The 18,071-nt window shown below is 47.3% G+C and overlaps 1 protein-coding gene across 4 annotated transcripts in view; it reads left to right on the top strand.

Annotated features, from left to right (window-relative positions):
• Window positions 1-18,071, top strand: part of LOC141241617 (vang-like protein 1) — a 191,929-nt gene that overhangs the window by 64,224 nt on the left and 109,634 nt on the right. For 3 of the 4 annotated variants that reach the window (XM_073668785.1, XM_073668783.1, XM_073668784.1), the window contains 2 exons: window positions 11,317-11,453; window positions 11,618-11,735. In XM_073668785.1, coding sequence (XP_073524886.1) covers window positions 11,317-11,453; window positions 11,618-11,735 — 255 coding nt within the window. The remainder of the gene's footprint in view (window positions 1-11,316; window positions 11,454-11,617; window positions 11,736-18,071) is intronic. The other variant, XM_073668786.1, reaches the window with a different exon arrangement.

The raw sequence follows: 18,071 nt of genomic DNA, 5'->3' as shown, positions 1-18,071 counted from the left end.
TGCTTTGCACACTCTTGGCATTCTCTTGATGAGCTTCAAGAGGTAGTCACCGGAAATGGTCTTCCAACAATCTTGAAGGAGTTCCCAGAGATGCTTAGCACTTGTTGGCCCTTTTGCCTTCACTCTAAGTTGTCCAATAGTCAACTGTATACATCATTAACATACTCAATGCATTACACTATTCATATTACATCACAATACCATTAGCACTTATCTCATTACACAATATTTACAAAAGATGCAGGACACAATTCGCATGATATAACATTACAACACTAAGACTTGTCTTCTTCAAGGGGGAAACGCGGTCAGTCTGTGCATACCTTTACATTTTCCCCATCTTTAATTATGTTCATCCTCAACCATTTGGAATCTATAATACACCCAAAACCCCATTACACTGTCATGCATATCTATATATATAATCATCTTATCCCGTCTGTCTGTCTGTCTGTGTGTCTGTCTGTCCAGGAAATCCCGCGTTGCTCATTGGTCCAGCAGCGGCCAATCAGCGCCGGGGGATTTCTAAAAAAAGATGGCGGCCGTTAGCGGCTCATCTGCGGGACGGAGCTGAGCGGCGATGCAGCCAGGGGATGACCGGCGCGAGGCGCTCATCTCCCGGCCAGCAACAGCAGAAGGAACCCGACCGCCGGACCCATCTGCGGGACGGAGATGCAGCCAGGAGATGAGCGGCGCGCGGCGCTCATCTCCCGGCCGGTAGCAGCGGAAGGACCGCCGGCGCCGCTGACCTCCATGCGGAAGGGAGGACCGGGGAGCGGCGCTGCGGGTCGGGATACTTCTGCTGCGAGCGCCCGCTATGTCCCGGGTTCTTGCAGCAGAAGTACCCGCACAGGCAGCACCGCTCCCCACCAAGACGATTCGATGATTGGTCGCCGTCTTCGGACCCGACCCATCACTGATCTTAGTGCAAAACTTAAACACTATTGTACTGATTGGTCGCCGATGCCGCCCGCGACCAATCACCGATTTGGGCGCCAAATTTAAATATCAGCCGCGACCAATCACCACAGCGGTGTTTAAATGTGGAGCCAAGATCAGTGATTGGTCGGGGCCGATATTTAAATTTGGCGCCCAAATCGGTGATTGGTCGCGGCCAATATTTAAATTTGGCGCCCAAATCAGTGATTGGTCGCAGTCAGCGTCCGCGACCAATCAGCACAATAGTGTTTAACTTTGGCGCCAAGATCAGTCATTGGTCGCGGGCCAAGACAGCGACCAATCACCGATTTGTGCAGCAATTTTAAATAGCGTCCGCGACCAATTGGATGTCAGCGCCACTGCCTGTGCGGATACTTCTGCTGTGAGAACCCGGGACATGAGCGGGCGCTCGCAGCAGAAGTATCCCTACCCGCAGCGCCGCTCCCCGGTCCTCCCTTCACACCCTAGCCGCTGATGTCCCCACAGTATACGCATGGTGTTACAAAGGTCCGGACATTTGTGTTAAAAATCGCTGATTGGTCGCTGGCGCTGCCCGCGACCAATCACCTATTTGGGCGCCAAATTTAAATATCGGCCGCGACCAATCAGCACAGCGGTGTTTAAATGTGGAGCCAAGATCGGTGATTGGTCGCGGCCGATATTTAAATTTGGCGCCCAAATCGGTGATTGGTCACGGGCAGCGTCCGTGACCAATCAGCACAGTAGTGTTTAACTTTGGCCGCAAGATCAGTGATTGGCCGCGGGCCAAGTCCGCGACCAATCAACGATTTGTGCGGCACATTTAAATAGCGGCCGCGACCAATTGGACCCGCAGCGCCGCTCCCCGGTCCTCCCTTCACACCCTAGCCGCATGGATGTCAGCGGCGCTGCCTGTGCGGATACTTCCGCTGCGAGAAGCCGGGAGATGAGCGGGCGCTCACAGCAGAAGTATCCGGACTCGCAGCGCCGCTCCCCGGTCCTCCCTTCACACCCTAGCCGCTGATGTCCCCACAGTATCCGCATGGTGTTATAAAGGTCCGGACATTTGTGTTAAAAATCGCTGATTGGTCGCTGGCGCTGCCCGCGACCAATCACCGATTTGGGCGCCAAATGCAAATATCGTCCGCGACCAATCAGCACAGCGGTGTTTAAATGTGGAGCCAAGAACGGTGATTGGTCGCGGCCAATATTTAAATTTGGCGCCCAAATCAGTGATTGGTCGCGGGCAGCGCCAGCGACCAATCAGCGATTTTTCACACAAATGTCCGGACCTTTGTAACACCATGCGGATACTGTGGGGACATCAGCGGCTAGGGTGTGAAGGGAGGACCGGGGAGCGGCGCTGCGGGTCAGGATACTTCTGCTGCTAGCAGTCGCTCATCTCCCGGCTTTTCGGAGTGGAAGTAGCCGCACAGGCAGCGGCGCTCCCCGTTCCTCACTAATACGATTCCGCTCCCCGCTCCTCACCAATACGATTCGCTGATTGGTCGCTCTCTCCGCACGAGACCAATCAGTGATCTTGGCGCTAAAGTTAAACACCGCTCTGCTGATTGGTCGCGGCCGCTGCCCGCGACCAATCACCGATTTGGGCGCCACATTTAAATAGCGGCCGCGACCAATCACAGATCTTAGCGCCACATTTAAACACTGCTGTGCTAATTGCCCGCGGACGCCAGCGGCGACCAATCAGCGAGCTTGGCGCCAAATTTAAACAACGCTCTGCTGATTGATCGCGGTCGCTGGCCGAGATCAATCAGCAGTATTGGCGCCAAATTTAAACCCCACTCTGCTGATTGGTTGCGGTCGCCGGCCGCGACCAATCAGCAGTATTGGCGCCAAATTTAAACCTCACTCTGCTGATTGGTCGCGGCCATCAGCCGCGAACAATCAGCGAGATTGGCGCCAAATTTAAACAACGCTCTGCTGATTGGTCGCCGGCCGCGACTAATCAGCGATTTTGGTGCCAAATTTAAACACGCTCTCCATTCCTCACTAACACGGTTCGCTGATTGGTCGTGGCCGCCGCCCGTGACCAATCAGCGCCAAATTTAAACACCGCTCTGCTGATTGGTCGCGGATGCCGGCCGCGACCAATCAGCCAGATTGGCGCCAAATTTAAACAACGCTCTGCTGATTGGTCGCCGGCCGCGACTAATCAGCGATTTTGGTGCCAAATTTAAACACGCTCTCCATTCCTCACTAACACGGTTCGCTGATTGGTCGTGGCCGCCGCCCGTGACCAATCAGCGCCAAATTTAAACACCGCTCTGCTGATTGGTCGCGGATGCCGGCCGCGACCAATCAGCCAGATTGGCGCCAAATTTAAACAACGGTCGAGGCCGGCGACTGCGACCAATCAGCAGAGCGATGCAGAGCGCGGTTTAAATTTGGCCCCAAAGTCGCTGATTAGTCACGGCCGGCGGCCTCGACCAATCAGCAGTATTGGCGCCAAATTTAAACACCGCTCTGCTGATTGGTCGTGACTAATCAGCGATTTTGGTGCCAAATTTAAACACGCTCTCCAGTCCTCACTAACACGGTTCGCTGATTGGTCGCGGCCGCCGCCCGCGACCAATCACCAATATTGCCGCCAAATTTAAACACCGCTTTGCTGATTGGTCGCGGTTGCCGAACGCGACCAATCAGCGATTTTGGCGCAAAATTTAAACACCGCTCTGCTAATTGCGCCCCGCCGGCCGCATACCTATTCTAGAATACCCGATGCATTAGAATCGGGCCACCATCTAGTTACTTAGAATTATCATTTCTCACCAGTCAAGACCATTTAGCACCAAAGTTCCCAAAAGCACTCTCCTGCACAATACTTAGGTTACTGAACATCTCTTTTTACTCAACATTGACCTGTCCTCTTGGTTAGGACAGTAGAACTTATGGCCATCCGAGTCCATGTAACTGCTGGCCTATCCCGACATCAGTCCATCAGGTCAGCCTAATGTTACACAACAATGGTCCTAAGCCCAGGAACACAGTCCATACCTGTAGGGGTAGCCCTTCTCTCCACGGGCACAACTTTAACCCATCTGGAACATTGGGTCATCCTTCCCCCAAACATTAGTCCTTGTGGCAAGGACACAGTCCATTAGTCCCCAGTCAGTCCTTAGGATGGGGACACAGTCCTTTTACCTTACTCCTGTCCTCGAGACAAGCACACAGTCCCTTAGAGGCATCTCCCTTACTGGATATGGCTTTGTCCTGGATTGAGAGTGTAGGACCCTCCAGTGGCTCCAGTCCAGCAGCAGAATGCGCAACGGGCACAACAGAACTGGGAAGAGGGAAAACAAGTACTTGGCCATCCGCGACCACCAATGGACTCGGATTTTGTGAGTCTTCGACCTGTTGTACCGTTTTAACACACAGGTGAAACCACCACAACATGGCACGCTCAACTTCTGACTCCTTTCAGCATTTCTTTTATTACCTTTGTTCTCCTGCCCAATCAGTGTCTGCTCTCACTTCTTCCTCTTCAGGGGGACTTGGGGACAATCTCCAACTGCTCCCTTGAGCTCTTTTTTCTAGCATCTGGTCCGCAGGCGACCCAAATCCTGACACTGTAGGAGCCTTTGCCATATAGAAATGGCCTACTGCTCCCTGCATTATCTAGACCACCGCTTGCTCTTGGGTTACGGGAAGGGACCTCCGGGGGCTTTCTCGGGCTCTTGAGATGGTACCCCCAGCTCAGCTCGCTTCCATGAACCTCTCCCAAGCTCTCTCGTCTCACCAAAGTCTCTTGGCCTAGGTCGCCCCGTCACGGATCACGCAGACTGCATACCACCCATTGAACGTGACCCGCATGCCCGATGTGACATAGTGTAGGCTCTGAGGCAGGTGATCTGTCTTCATCATCCTCCTTTCCACAAAGACTCTATGACTAGTCCCACACTTGTGGTTAAATCCATGCCCTCGCTGTGAATCATAGTGGATAATCTCTCCTATGCATGCCAGCTCTCGATAACGCTCAGCTTGAGGCCCCAGTAACATGCTCCCAGCCTAAGTACTGGCCCGTCTTTTCTGTTCTGTCGACCAGCCCAGACCATTTAGGTCACTGACGAGCTGTTAAACTCTAGCTCTCAGTCCTGAGGAATCTCGGAGGTGTAGGCCGCGTCCTGCCTTCAGGCCCCATTTGATTGGTAGCAACAGCTTGCTCCGGATCTGCACCACAAGCTCCTGCTTCCTCCTCTGCCAGTAAACTGGGCAGCTCCATGTCTTCGGCAACTCCTTTCGCCATCACGTTTTCACATTGTTCTCCGCCAACTCAGAGCCCACAAATTGTCTCTTGAGGCCCGTCATGGCCCAACCTTTCTGTGTGTGAGGTCCTCTCTGACTCACCATCCTGTTTCTCACTTGACTCTGCCTGTGTCCTCAGGTCAGGGCCTCCTCCTTCCACTTCACTTTACAGCAACGGTCACTCCCCATTGTGGGCTGGCACTCTCGATCCCTACACTTCCTTCTGTAGGCATACCTTCTGAAGGGCTGGAAACCGCCTTACGCCCTTTAGATCCTTCTCCACCCACGATGGGAGGGGCCTCTCTGCTGTTTAGCGCTACTCACCGCCGATTTGCAGTTCTTGTTCGGAGCCACCTTAGACCACATAGCGTTCACCATCTTCCATACAACTCAAGTCTACCCTGCACTGTGTTGCTCTTTTAGCTGCAAGACTCTATCCTGCCGACTGTGCCAAGTGTAATGTGGTGTGGGTTGGAAGCCATGTGCGATACACTCGTCTGTGGCCTTCCGGCATGTTACATGAAAGTGGGGGTCCTGGTTGGGTGTCTGGACTTGTGCTGTGAGAGCACTATGGCCATGCTGTCCGCACGCAACCGATGTTGGTTCACCAGGACCAGATGGTTCACAGTTCAATGAGAGAGACCACCATTCAAAAATAAACTCTTTACTGAACGGTAACGTGACAAGGGTCATATACAAGGGATAGTGGGTACAAAGTTTCCTTTACACTTAGAAGCATTTTCCACACAGTATCCTTCTTCAGTAGTTTACTCCAGTCCGCTGTTTCTCCCGACTTCACCACAACCCAACTTTAACGCTACAGTGCTGATTAACGAGTCTCGTCTACTTGTTCTGTGGTTCCGCATCCTTCATAGTCAATCTGCTACGAGTTCTGCCCAGCGGTCGGCGTTCATGGCAGATGAGCTGAAGTCCTTCAAGGGGGAAACACGGTCAGCCTGTCCATACCATGACATAGAGGTATATACCCAAAGGTAGTATATCCAGTATATAGTAGGTAGAAGTATACGGTATATACCACATGTGCTGTATATAAAAGTATATACCCACTGGTTGTATATCCAGTATATATAGTAGGTAAAGTATCCAGGATATACCAAATGTGCTGTATATAGAGATAGACACTGTGGTAGATCGGCTCACTCGGTTGCTTAACGAAGTTGTGAGGAATGGCACCAGAGAGATCACGCAGAATCCCACCCCATCCACCATATGTGAAGGATCCCTACCGCGCCTCCCGTCTAACGTTGCTATTACGTCAGATGGATCACATGATACAGATCCGCACTTTGCACCAACGTGATGTTCCGCACCCCCTGGGGAACACATATGGTCAGATTGGTATAATTCTACACAGAAACCCCCTGTCCTCACAGGCCCAGGAAGGTACCGGGAGTGAGATGAGGGGGCCCACTCAGTCACTGACATGGCACCACACTCGCTCACACCCCTGACAGGCTGAGAGGCCCCTCTCACTGACTCCAGGGAAGCAGAACCTTATCAGCCTGGGAAAGCTGCCATCAGTTGCTATTAGACATAAGCCCCAGTCTGTAACGGGAATTATCTTGGGCCAGAAACCCGCCCTGGTAACATGTGAGTTGAACTGAACAACGGATGTGTGAATTTGTGGATCAGGATAAAAGAGCAGCCCAAGGTTAAATTATATATTTAATCACCTTAAGGGCATACTGGACAATACACTATATATACAGATGCATCTCACTAAATTAGAATATCATCAAAAAGTTAATTTATTTCAGTTGTTCAATACAAAAAGTGAAGCTCATATATTATATAGAGTCATTGCACACAGAGGGATCTATTATATAGAGTCATTACACACAGAGGGATCTATTATATAGAGTCATTACACACAGAGCGATCTATTATATAGAGTCATTACACACAGAGGGATCTATTATATAGAGTCATTACACACAGAGCGATCTATTATATAGAGTCATTACACACACAGGGATCTATTATATAGAGTCATTACACACAGAGGGATCTATTATATAGAGTCATTACACGCAGAGGGATCTATTATATAGAGTCATTACACACAGAGGGATCTATTATATAGAGACATTACACACAGAGGGATCTATTATATAGAGTCATTACACACAGGGATCTATTATATAGAGTCATTACACACAGAGGGATCTATTATATAGAGCCATTACACACAGAGGGATCTATTATACAGAGTCATTACACACAGAGGGATCTATTATATAGAGTCATTACTCACAGAGGGATCTATTATATAGAGTCATTATACACAGCGATCTATTTCAAGTGTTTATTTCTGTTAATGTTGATGATTATGGCTTACAGCCAATGAAAACACAAAAGTCATTATCTCAGTAAATTAGAATACTTTATAACAACAGCTAGAAAAATGTTTTTAAAATCCAAAATGTTGGCCTATGAATTGTATTTTCAGTAAATGCACTGAATACTTGGTCAGGCTCCTTTTGCATCAATTACAGTACTGCGTCAATGCGGCAATGTGGCATGGAGGCGATCAGCCTGTGGCATGGAGGCGATCAGCCTGTGGCATGGAGGCGATCAGCCTGTGGCATGGAGGCGATCAGCCTGTGGCATGGAGGCGATCAGCCTGTGGCATGGAGGCGATCAGCGTGTGGCATGGAGGGATCAGCCTGTGGCATGGAGGCGATCAGCCTGTGGCATGGAGGCGATCAGCCTGTGGCATGGAGGCGATCAGCCTGTGGCATGGAGGCGATCAGCCTGTGGCATGGAGGCGATCAGCCTGTGGCATGGAGGCGATCAGCCTGTGGCATGGAGGCGATCAGCCTGTGGCACTGCTGAAGTGTTATGGAAGCCCAGGTTGCTTTGATAGCGGCCTTCAGCTCGTCTGCATTGTTGGGTCTGGTGTCTGTCAGGGAGATATTAAGGAATATTGAAAGTCTGACATAGATATTGGCCATTTCTCTCAGGCCTTTTCTTCACCCCCTCCCTTATCCATCTTTTGAGAGCTGTCTCCATGAAAATATACAGTATCTTCCTGCAAATTATCACCCACAACCAAAAGCACAGCGGGCTTCAGAGATTCAATATAGCTTAAGGTTTACACGCACTTGCGGTTTCGTCAGAACTTCATGCTCCATGGTCTGAGTGCATCCTGGCAACTCTGAAAACAGGTCATTGTTTTTCTGGAGCAGTTCTCGGCACTGATGTTTTTGGGCCGGTGATAGTGTCTCTGCCACCCGGACATTAGCTCTGGGTTTAGCCCCCACACAGGGAGCTTCCCCCGGCTCTCTATCATGCCATGGCTTGAGCAGATTGACGTGGTAGACCTGATAGGGTTTTCTTCTCCCTGGCTAGTGGAACTTATAGTTAACTTCGCTCAGCTTTTCACCACTTCATATGGCCCTTGCCACTTAGCTAGAAATTTACTTTCCACCATATGAAGCAGCAAAACAACTCTATCTCTAAGGCTAAACTGTCTCAGCTTTGCTGACCGATTGTAGACACTTGACTGAGCCTCTTGTGCCTGGTGGAGGTTCTCTCTCACAATCACCATTACCTCTACAATTCTTTCCTGCATCCGGGCCACGTGCTCGATGATGCTTTGGTGGGGTGTAACTTTTGATTCCCAGGTCTCCTTTGCAACATCCAGGAAACCCTGAGTGTGCCGGCCATACAGCAGTTCAAATGGAGAGAACCCCGTAGAGCCCTGTCGAACTTCCCTGATGGAAAACAGCAGCTATGGGAGTAGGCAATCCCAGTCTCGACCATATTTCTCTACGACCTTCAGCATGGCCTTCATTTGCGGATGGTATACCAACGTCCTGAGTTGCGTAATCTGGAGGGTCTTACACAACTCTCCCATCACTTTGGACATGAATGGAGTTCCTTAGTCCATCAGGATCTCCTTTGGCAGGCTAGATCGGGAAAAGATATGGACCAATTCTTGGGCTATACCACTGGCGGATGAGTTTTTTAGGGGCATCACCTCCAGGTGCCGTGCTGCGTAGTCGAGGACCACCGGGATATATTGATGCCCACAGGCAGACTTTACCAAGTGTCCGACTAGATCCATGGTAATGCAGTCAAACGGGACTTCTATAATGGGTAACGGCACTAGGGCACTCCGGAAGTGAGAGACTGGAGCAGTTAGCTGGCAAGTAGGGCAGGACCTACAAGTAGGGTAAGACCTACTTGAAATCTCTCGGCGACATCCAGGCCAGTAGAACCTTCAAAGAATTCACTCTTGGGTCTTATCTAAACCCAAATGCCCACCCAAGACATGAGATTGGGCCAGGTCTAACACCCTACACCTATAGGTCCCTGGTACTACCAGTTGTTCCAATATCTCTCAAGCATAGTCACCTAATATAGCATATCCCCATATACTGCAAAGTGTGGAAATCTGGTGTCAGCCCCTGGCTCATGAGCAACCCCATTTAACACGATGACATTTTCAAATGCCCCTTTTAGCGTAAGGTCCTTCAGTTGAGTTGTCCCAAAGTTCTACCTAAAAGCCCCCTATTAAAATCGGGTGTATGAGATCCTTGACCACTAATATATCCAGTATAATAGGTATTAGTATACGGTATGTCAGGTATTCCACAGAGACGACACCAGGGAGATCACACAATCTCTCACCATTGCTGTCACTCTGTCAGGATTTCGTCAGGGATCCGTGAGCACACGGTCCCCACTACTCCCTATGTAGGTATCGGCAAGCGTCCAGTGAGCGTATGGCGTCACACCTCCAGATTCCAACTCATGGAATATGTGTACTAGCCCCGTATGGTCACTGTCAGCTTCACGATAGCCCATTTATTAATATTAACTACCATCACCGGCCGCGTTTGAACTATAATACAGGCCTGGCCGGATGCCTGCTTTCTGGTAGCATATGGCTTCGGGGGGGGGGGGGGAGCGATTACAGAGCAAAAGAAACAGGACTATTAAATTTTATGTTTAATCCAAAAGGCCGGCAGTGTTATGAAAAATGTACAAGATTTTACAAAAGGGGACAATACAATACATATGCAGTTACACAAAATAATAAGGATTAAAGAAGAAACTTACTCTATACAGTTCGCAGGGACGAATCAGCATAGATGGAGGAGGGGCTCCCCGATTTGATTTAGAAATGTACTCTATACAGTTCGCAGGGATGAATCAGCACAGATGGAGGAGGGGCTCCCCGATTTGATTTAGAAACTTACTCTATACAGTTCACAGGGATGAACCAGCATAGGTGGAGGAGGGGCTCCCTGATTTGATTTGAGCGTTATCGAACGCGATCTGTTGCTTATAGTATCTATACCCCCCTGGCAAAGAATATGGCTCAATCTTCAGTTGGCTCTTTTATGCGTAAGGGAAGATCTGCCCACACACCCTTTGCTGACATCACGGGGCTGGTCACCAGCCCGCACATTTTATTTAAGATATCTGTTTTTTGGGATAACTTTTTTTGGGATGTTTTTTGGGTTGATTCCAGAAGCCCAAAAGTGATACCATATTTTTTATTATGATTTTACCTTCAGTTATAGACCACACATGGCATAGTTGTGATCTGCTATTTTGTTACTTTTGCGCCACAGCCCTCCGGAGGGGCTTACGGCTATGAAACAATAAACCTCTTGTTCCTTGGCTGACCCTGCCACTAAAAATATAGGTCCCATTATTATCAGAATTATGAAACTTGAGCTATTCCATATTTTGTATCAGTGCCGGATGTCCTGGGAACTTGTGGCTGGGAATTGTTCTGATTATTTGAGTGCGTTTGATGCTAACGAGCTACGTCCTCCTCTCTCTTGTCAGAGGACAACACACTCGTCTGCTAAATGGGTCTGTAGCACCTAACGTGCCAGCATTTGCTTCCAAGGCCCTTCTCAGGTGTGTGTTAATTTGCATAGAAACAGAGTTCTCATCACTCCTCTTGTGACAGAGGGTGGATAAGGGAGGGTTGAGAGGGGCTTCAGAGAGAGAAAGGATATTTTTCAATATTTCTCAATATTTCCCTGACACGGTATATACCATTTGTCTGTATATAGAGGTACATACCCACTGGTTTTATATCCGGTATATAGTAGATATTAATAACTGGTATTTATCATATATATTCAGTCTTCAGCATTCCGCGTTATTCGTGTTGAAGAATTATTACGCCGATTTTCCAGCTGTGACTTCAAGTTTTCTGCCTGGAAAGAGCCAGAGAAACAATCCACGCCTGGAGGAGAACATTCGCATTGTAGACAGTGAGTGTGGGTGTCTCCTGTTTTCCCCCTTCTCCATCATATCCTCTCCTGGTTCCTATCTGATCAGTCAGGAGACTTTGGATTTTTGATCATCACTGTTCGGTGTCCCGGATTATGTCTAGATCGTTTTTATCTATAAAATAAACTAGTTTCTGTTCTTCTTGCTGAAGGTTTGGAGGAGCAGGACATGAGCCAATTGCAGGTCCTGATCCCGCCATCAACCAATTACAAGGACAGATACTATGCAGACATCGATCAGGAGCGCAAGATTCGGAGGCGCCGAGCCAGGTAACACCAGCGATGATCTGTACCATTCTCCTGATATGTTCTACAGGCCTCCATATACTGTGATTATAGGAAGTTTCGCCCCCAGCAATTTGCCCCCAGCAGTTCGCCCCAATCTGTTCACCCCCAGGTACATTTCCCTCCCCCAGGAAGATTCACCCCCGCACATTTCGCCCCGCACGTTTCGCCCCCGGACATTTCGAACTGGGGGCGATATGTGCGGGGGTGAGATGTGCGGGGGCAAAACATCCTGGGGGCCAAATGCTGGGGACGAAATGTGCGGGGGCAAAATGTACCCGGGGGCGAAACATCTAATTCCCTATACTGTATACAATTAGAGGTGGATACTGGGATATACTGTCTGCAGCACTTTATATTATTGTCATAAACATTACATACTGTTCTAGATCACAGTCTAAAGCTGATACTGCTTTACATTACTGATTCTTCCGCATGGTGCATTGTCCTGTATTACAGGAGGAGGACGGTATAGAACCTGGGCCTTCTAGAGCAGACAGTAGTGCTCTGTCTCTATCCTTTTAGATTGCTTAATTGTCAGATATGTGTATATACATATTAGTTTTATATAATTTTAGTTTAGAATATACAATGTATACTTACATGAATACATCACCAGAACCACCATCAGTACATTAATCTATAACTAAAACCTGTGGGCCATATGTTGTGAAGGCTTGACTTTAGATATTTGGAGAGTTTCTACTCAAAAAAATTCAGTGTGAACACACCCAAACAAACACTAAGATTTTAGAGATGAAACTTAACAATCCTCCTCATAATCTCAAATCTCTAAGTAAGGCCTGCACAACATAAGGCCAACAGGTCGCACGTAGCCCGTCAAAGGGTTTATTACGGCCCACAGGAACTGGCAGACGCTGGCTCGCTTCTTCCCATATTCAAATGTCTTTCAGATGTGAATACATTTGAGCACTTGAGTGCCGGGACTGAGGCAGAGGAGGAGCACAGCACAGTGAGAGCGGAGACAGTGGGAAATGGTAAGTGCTCTATGGAGGGGCTGAAGATTAAATGTGCTATCATTTTAGATGAAGGGACTGGGAGTGGGGAGGATTCATGTTACTGCGAGGGCACATTAAGGGGCAATTGGGTACAATATGGGGTAATGTGGGGGGATTGTGAGAGGAGGCATAGTATACTGTGGGGTGGTGGGAACTTAATGTAGAGAGGCAGTGCAGGGGAGATATCTTAGAAAGGGGCAGTTTGGGGGGAACATAATGGAGAGGGGAAGTATGGAGGGACATTATGGAGAGAGGCTGTGTGGGGGGACTATTATGGAGAGGGGCAGTGTGGGGGGAAATTATGGAGAGGGGAAGTATGGGGGGACATTATGGAGAGAGGCTGTGTGGGGGGACTATTATGGAGAGGGGCAGTGTGGGGGGAAATTATGGAGAGGGGAAGTATGGGGGACATTATGGAGAGGGGCTGTGTGGGGTACATCATGGAGAAAGGCAGTGTAGGGGTAATATTATGGAGAAGGGCAGTTTGGGGGGACAATGGGGAGAGGGGCAGTCTGCGGAAGACATTATGGAGAGGATCTGTGTGGGTGAATATTATGACGAAGGGCAGTGTGGAAGTTATTTACCCTAAGAGGGGCAGGTAGGATGGGAGAGATATTTTGTTCAGGAAGCACAGTGAAGAACAATTATTTATTCAGGGGCACAGCATCGGAAATATTTTTTTATTTATGGGGTAGAGTCAAAGAGAAAAATTAAAATCCATAAGACATATCCAGAGAGGGGACATATCACCCTCACTTTGAATATTTGGTAATTACAGCCAGGGAAGAGATAAAGAACCTACACTTCAACCTCCACTGAAATAGGACTCCACATTGAACATATGGGATTAATTATAGCTGGGAAAGAGAAAAACTAGTTAGTGAGAGAGACCGATGACATGTCAACCTCCATTGAAGTAGGGATCTCCTGCAATGACCAGATAATTACCACAAGAAATTTCCTCTGGGAAAAAGATACCAAGACTGAGATTTGTTTACACAGAGGCGGGGTTGTATGCTTCCCAGGCATAAGCTTCCTCTGATCAAAGCACGGCTCCCAAACCTTTTGGAGCCAGTGGCCAGTGATGAATATTGGGGTTTGCATTGATCTTTATTTATGGGAGATATATTTTCATTGTCATAGCGAAGGGAAGGGCATAACGCATTCACTCACATCACCGTAAGGCCATCATAACCCCTTCAACTTAATAATAGTCCCATGGATGATGCTATCCAGGCCATGTTTCATCTCTATGTAAAGGTGAAATTGCAGTAGGAAACATAACAACGATATCTACTGTCTGGGACCTCCAGGGTCAAAGGTATCCTGTAAGTTGGAGATCTAATAAAATTCTGAAAGATTCAGCAGATTCCTCAACCAGCCCCCATATGGCGTAACCTTGATCTAATGAAAAGTAGAATTTGGGTTTGGTGATTTTTCAGTCCTGGAAGGCAGGACTGAAAAGGAGCACTCCACTAAGCTCTGAGCCCTTTCATTGACAGTAGTTTTCTTTTGTTTTCCTTTTATTCTATGTAATTGTATATACCGTATTGTTTTGTTCCCATTTTGTGTCATCTTTTTATATTTTTTATAAACACTGCCGACCTTTACAGATTAAAAATATAAAATGTAATAGCTCTGTTCCTCTTTCTCTGTAAACCGCACCCCTGAAGCCATACGCTACCTGTCACCACTGTCCAATCGGCCGGTATAAACGATTGGTGGTGGCAGCGAGTAGTTCTTTTGTTATTGTGGAGGTGGCAGTGACCATACTGGGGTATAAATACATACGCTCACTGTAAGTTCCCCAATAACTCTCCTAGTAGTGGAAGCCGACTCGTCTGCGTCTGTCACTCGTCAGTCAATTGCGTAATTTTCCTGACGATAGGAGGCAGCAGAGTTGTGCTCCCTGACAAACTGGTGACAGCAGTGGGATCTGTGCGACCCCCAGTGTCATCCCTGACAGGCAGTATAATGATACTTTTATTTTAAAAGGTACCATGTTGGGAAGTCTGCAGAGACAAGCTCTGGGTGTGAAATCTCATCATGGTATCATCGAGACAAAAGGGATGAGAACGATTCCAATCAGAGAAGATGTCACCTATAAGTTACCTGGATCTAAATGTTTATTTGTGATACTGACTACATCTCATCAGTGCTGTTGTTCCTGTATAGTCCGCAGTCTGATGATGGCTAGTAACAACAACTCCCAGTATCTCCTTACCATTGTTAAGGACACACTGGGAATTGTAGATTCTTGCAATACAATTATATATGGGGCTGAGCTAACATTACAATTGATTGCTGTACTACACTTGATGCTGTATACATGTTCTGACAGTGGTTCTAGCACTGCATTCATGTACTGATGGTGTTTTTTTGCATTGCATACATGTACTTATGGTGGTTCTGGCATAGCATTCATGTACTGAATTTGTTTCTGGTGCTGTATTCATGTACCAGTGGTGATTCTGTTGCTACATTCATGTACTGATGGTGGTTCTGATGCTGTATTCGTGTACTGATGCTGATTCTCATGATGCATTCATGTACTGACGATGGTTCTGGCACTGAATTCAGGTACTGGTGGTGGTTCTGGTGATGTATTTATATATTGACAGTTCTGGTGATGCATTCATGCAAAAATTATGAGATCCCCGATCTTAAGACTGACTGCCCCCCTGGTGGTCCCAGACGGAAGATATTAACGCCATGTTTCCTACCACAATTTTAGCTTTCTATACATATGAAACATGGCATATGCAGCTTTATCCACCTTACAAATATTAATTCTGTTTTTAACACAAAAACCTTTAGATATATAATCACCGGTCAGAAAGGAGTATAGCTACAGTGAGTAAGGAATAGTAGTGCTTCTACTCGATACTGAGCAAAGGGTCTGAATACTTATGACCATGTGATATTTCATTTTTTCTTTTTTAATAAATTTACAAAAATTTCTTCTTTTCTGAGTTTTTTTTCAGTCAAGATGGGATGCAGAGTGGACTTTAATGAGAAAAAAATGAACTTTTTAGAATTTACCAAATGGCTGCAATGAAACAAAGAGTGAAAAAATTAAAGGAGTCTGAATACTTTCCGTACCCACTGTAAATCATATAAAATTCAATATTTTATTACTCATTACCTCATTACACCAGTAAATATATACTGTATATATATATATATATATATAGATATATATATATATATATCTATATATAAATATAAAAAAAAATATATATATATAAATATATATATATATGTAGCACCCCGAGGACTCGGCTGCTACAGGGGTATTGCACCTCGAACCAGAGGTGTGGTATTCCACTCCCGGGTAAGGATGGAGTGTAGAACAGAGCTCAGTAGCTGCATGCACCACATACACCCCATTTCCGGGGGACAGAACAACGGTACTGTTATGTTCTGCTACCAAAGCTAAGGAAAGAGAGGAGATCTGTCCCTACTATAAGACTCAGCTGAATCCCTACGATGTAACAGGGAACCTGATCCTGCGATCAGACCTGCTAAAGTCCTAATCTAGTCTGTACGAAGACCTATAGATGTGGGGAGGGAATCCCTACAAGTACTAAGGACTGGGAGGAATATGGGACACCTCCTAACAGAAATAGTAGCAGACAGACGAACAAACAAAATAGATAGAACATAGAGGTCCGTAGACCAAGCAAACTAACAGAGTTAGGTACAGAGCACAGGCTAGCTAGAAAGTAGATATACAATGAAGTCCAGCAAAGCCAGAAGGGCGGAGCAGGATTAAATAGGCCAACAAAGTCATGTGACCAGCAAAGGAAAAAAAACCTAACAGCAAGGTTCTAACAGTACCCCCCCTTCTAAGAGGATCCTCCGGATCCCCTAGGACCAGGCTTATCAGGAAATCTCCTGTGAAACGCTCTGATAAGTCTGGACGCGGAAACATCATCTGACCTCACCCAAGAGTTATCCTCGGGTCCGAAACCTTTCCAGGCCACAAGATACTGCAAACTACCTCTATACCGTCTAGAGTCAAGGATGCGAGAAATTTCATATTCCCCGTCCTCCACCACCGGAGGAACAGAGGCAGAGGCGTCACAATCCGACACAACAGCTTTTTTTAACAGAGAGACATGAAAGACCGGATTAATTCTCCAGGAGGTAGGAACCTCCAACCTAACAGCAGATTGGTTGACAACCTGAAGCACCTTAAAGGGCCCTACAAACTTGGGACCCAATTTCTTAGAAGGAATCCTCAACCGCAGATTCCTAGAGGACAACCAAACCATGTCACCAACAGCGAACAAAACCTCCTGTCGTTTCCTATCAAAGTAGTCTTTAGATTTTCTGTTGGCCTCCTGAAGATTACCACGCACATCCGTCCAAACTCTTTCCAAATCACCGGAAAAATTCTCCTCCTCAGGCACGGCAGATCCCAACTTGGAGAACGACCCAAACGACGGATGTCTCCCAGAACAACAAAAAAAAGGCGAACAACCAGCAGAAGAAGATGTATGATTGTTCAGAGCAAATTCGGCAAGTGGCAGAAACTCAGACCACCCCTCTTGATTGTCTGCCACAAAACAACGCAAGAACTGCTCAACATCCTGGTTTTTCCTTTCTGTCTGGCCATTAGATTCAGGATGATATCCGGACGAAAACGACAAATGAATTCCCAACCTGTCACAAAAGGCACGCCAAAAACGAGCCACGAACTGAGGACCCCTATCAGAAACAATGTCAGTAGGAACGCCATGAAGTCTGACAATTTCCTTGACAAAGGCCTTAGCGAGAGTTTTAGCGCAGGGCAGTTTGACGAAGGGAACCAAGTGACACATCTTGCTAAAACGGTCCACGACCACCCAGATGACAGTAAAACCCTCAGAGGGGGGAAGGTCAGTTATAAAGTCCATAGCCAAATGTGTCCAAGGAGCACTGGGGACCTCCAAAGGACAAAGCAACCCCGCAGCAGGAGTATGTGAGGACTTAGATCTAGCACATATAGTACATTGGCGCACCCACTTAATGACTTCCTTCTGCCATCCAGGCCACCAAAAACTGCGACCCACCAGTCTCTTGGTCTCAGAGATTCCGGGATGACCTGCCAACCGAGATTCGTGACACTCAACAAACAAATCTCTCCTAAAGGTCCCAGGCACAAACAACCTCCCATGAGGAGTGTTAGATGGGGCATTCTCCTGAGCTTTAAGAATCTCATCTTCCAAAACTGAGTCTAAAGCAGCTATCACAACACCTTCTTGTAAAATGTTTTCCTCTTTCTCAGCACCGACTATGGGAGAAAAACTGCGAGATA

This window comes from Phyllobates terribilis, unplaced genomic scaffold (genome assembly GCF_046119375.1).
Source record: "Phyllobates terribilis strain yellow unplaced genomic scaffold, ASM4611937v1 Scaffold_2__4_contigs__length_985480577, whole genome shotgun sequence".
Taxonomy (NCBI): domain Eukaryota; kingdom Metazoa; phylum Chordata; class Amphibia; order Anura; family Dendrobatidae; genus Phyllobates; species Phyllobates terribilis.
This window is presented reverse-complemented; position numbering and strand designations above follow the sequence as displayed.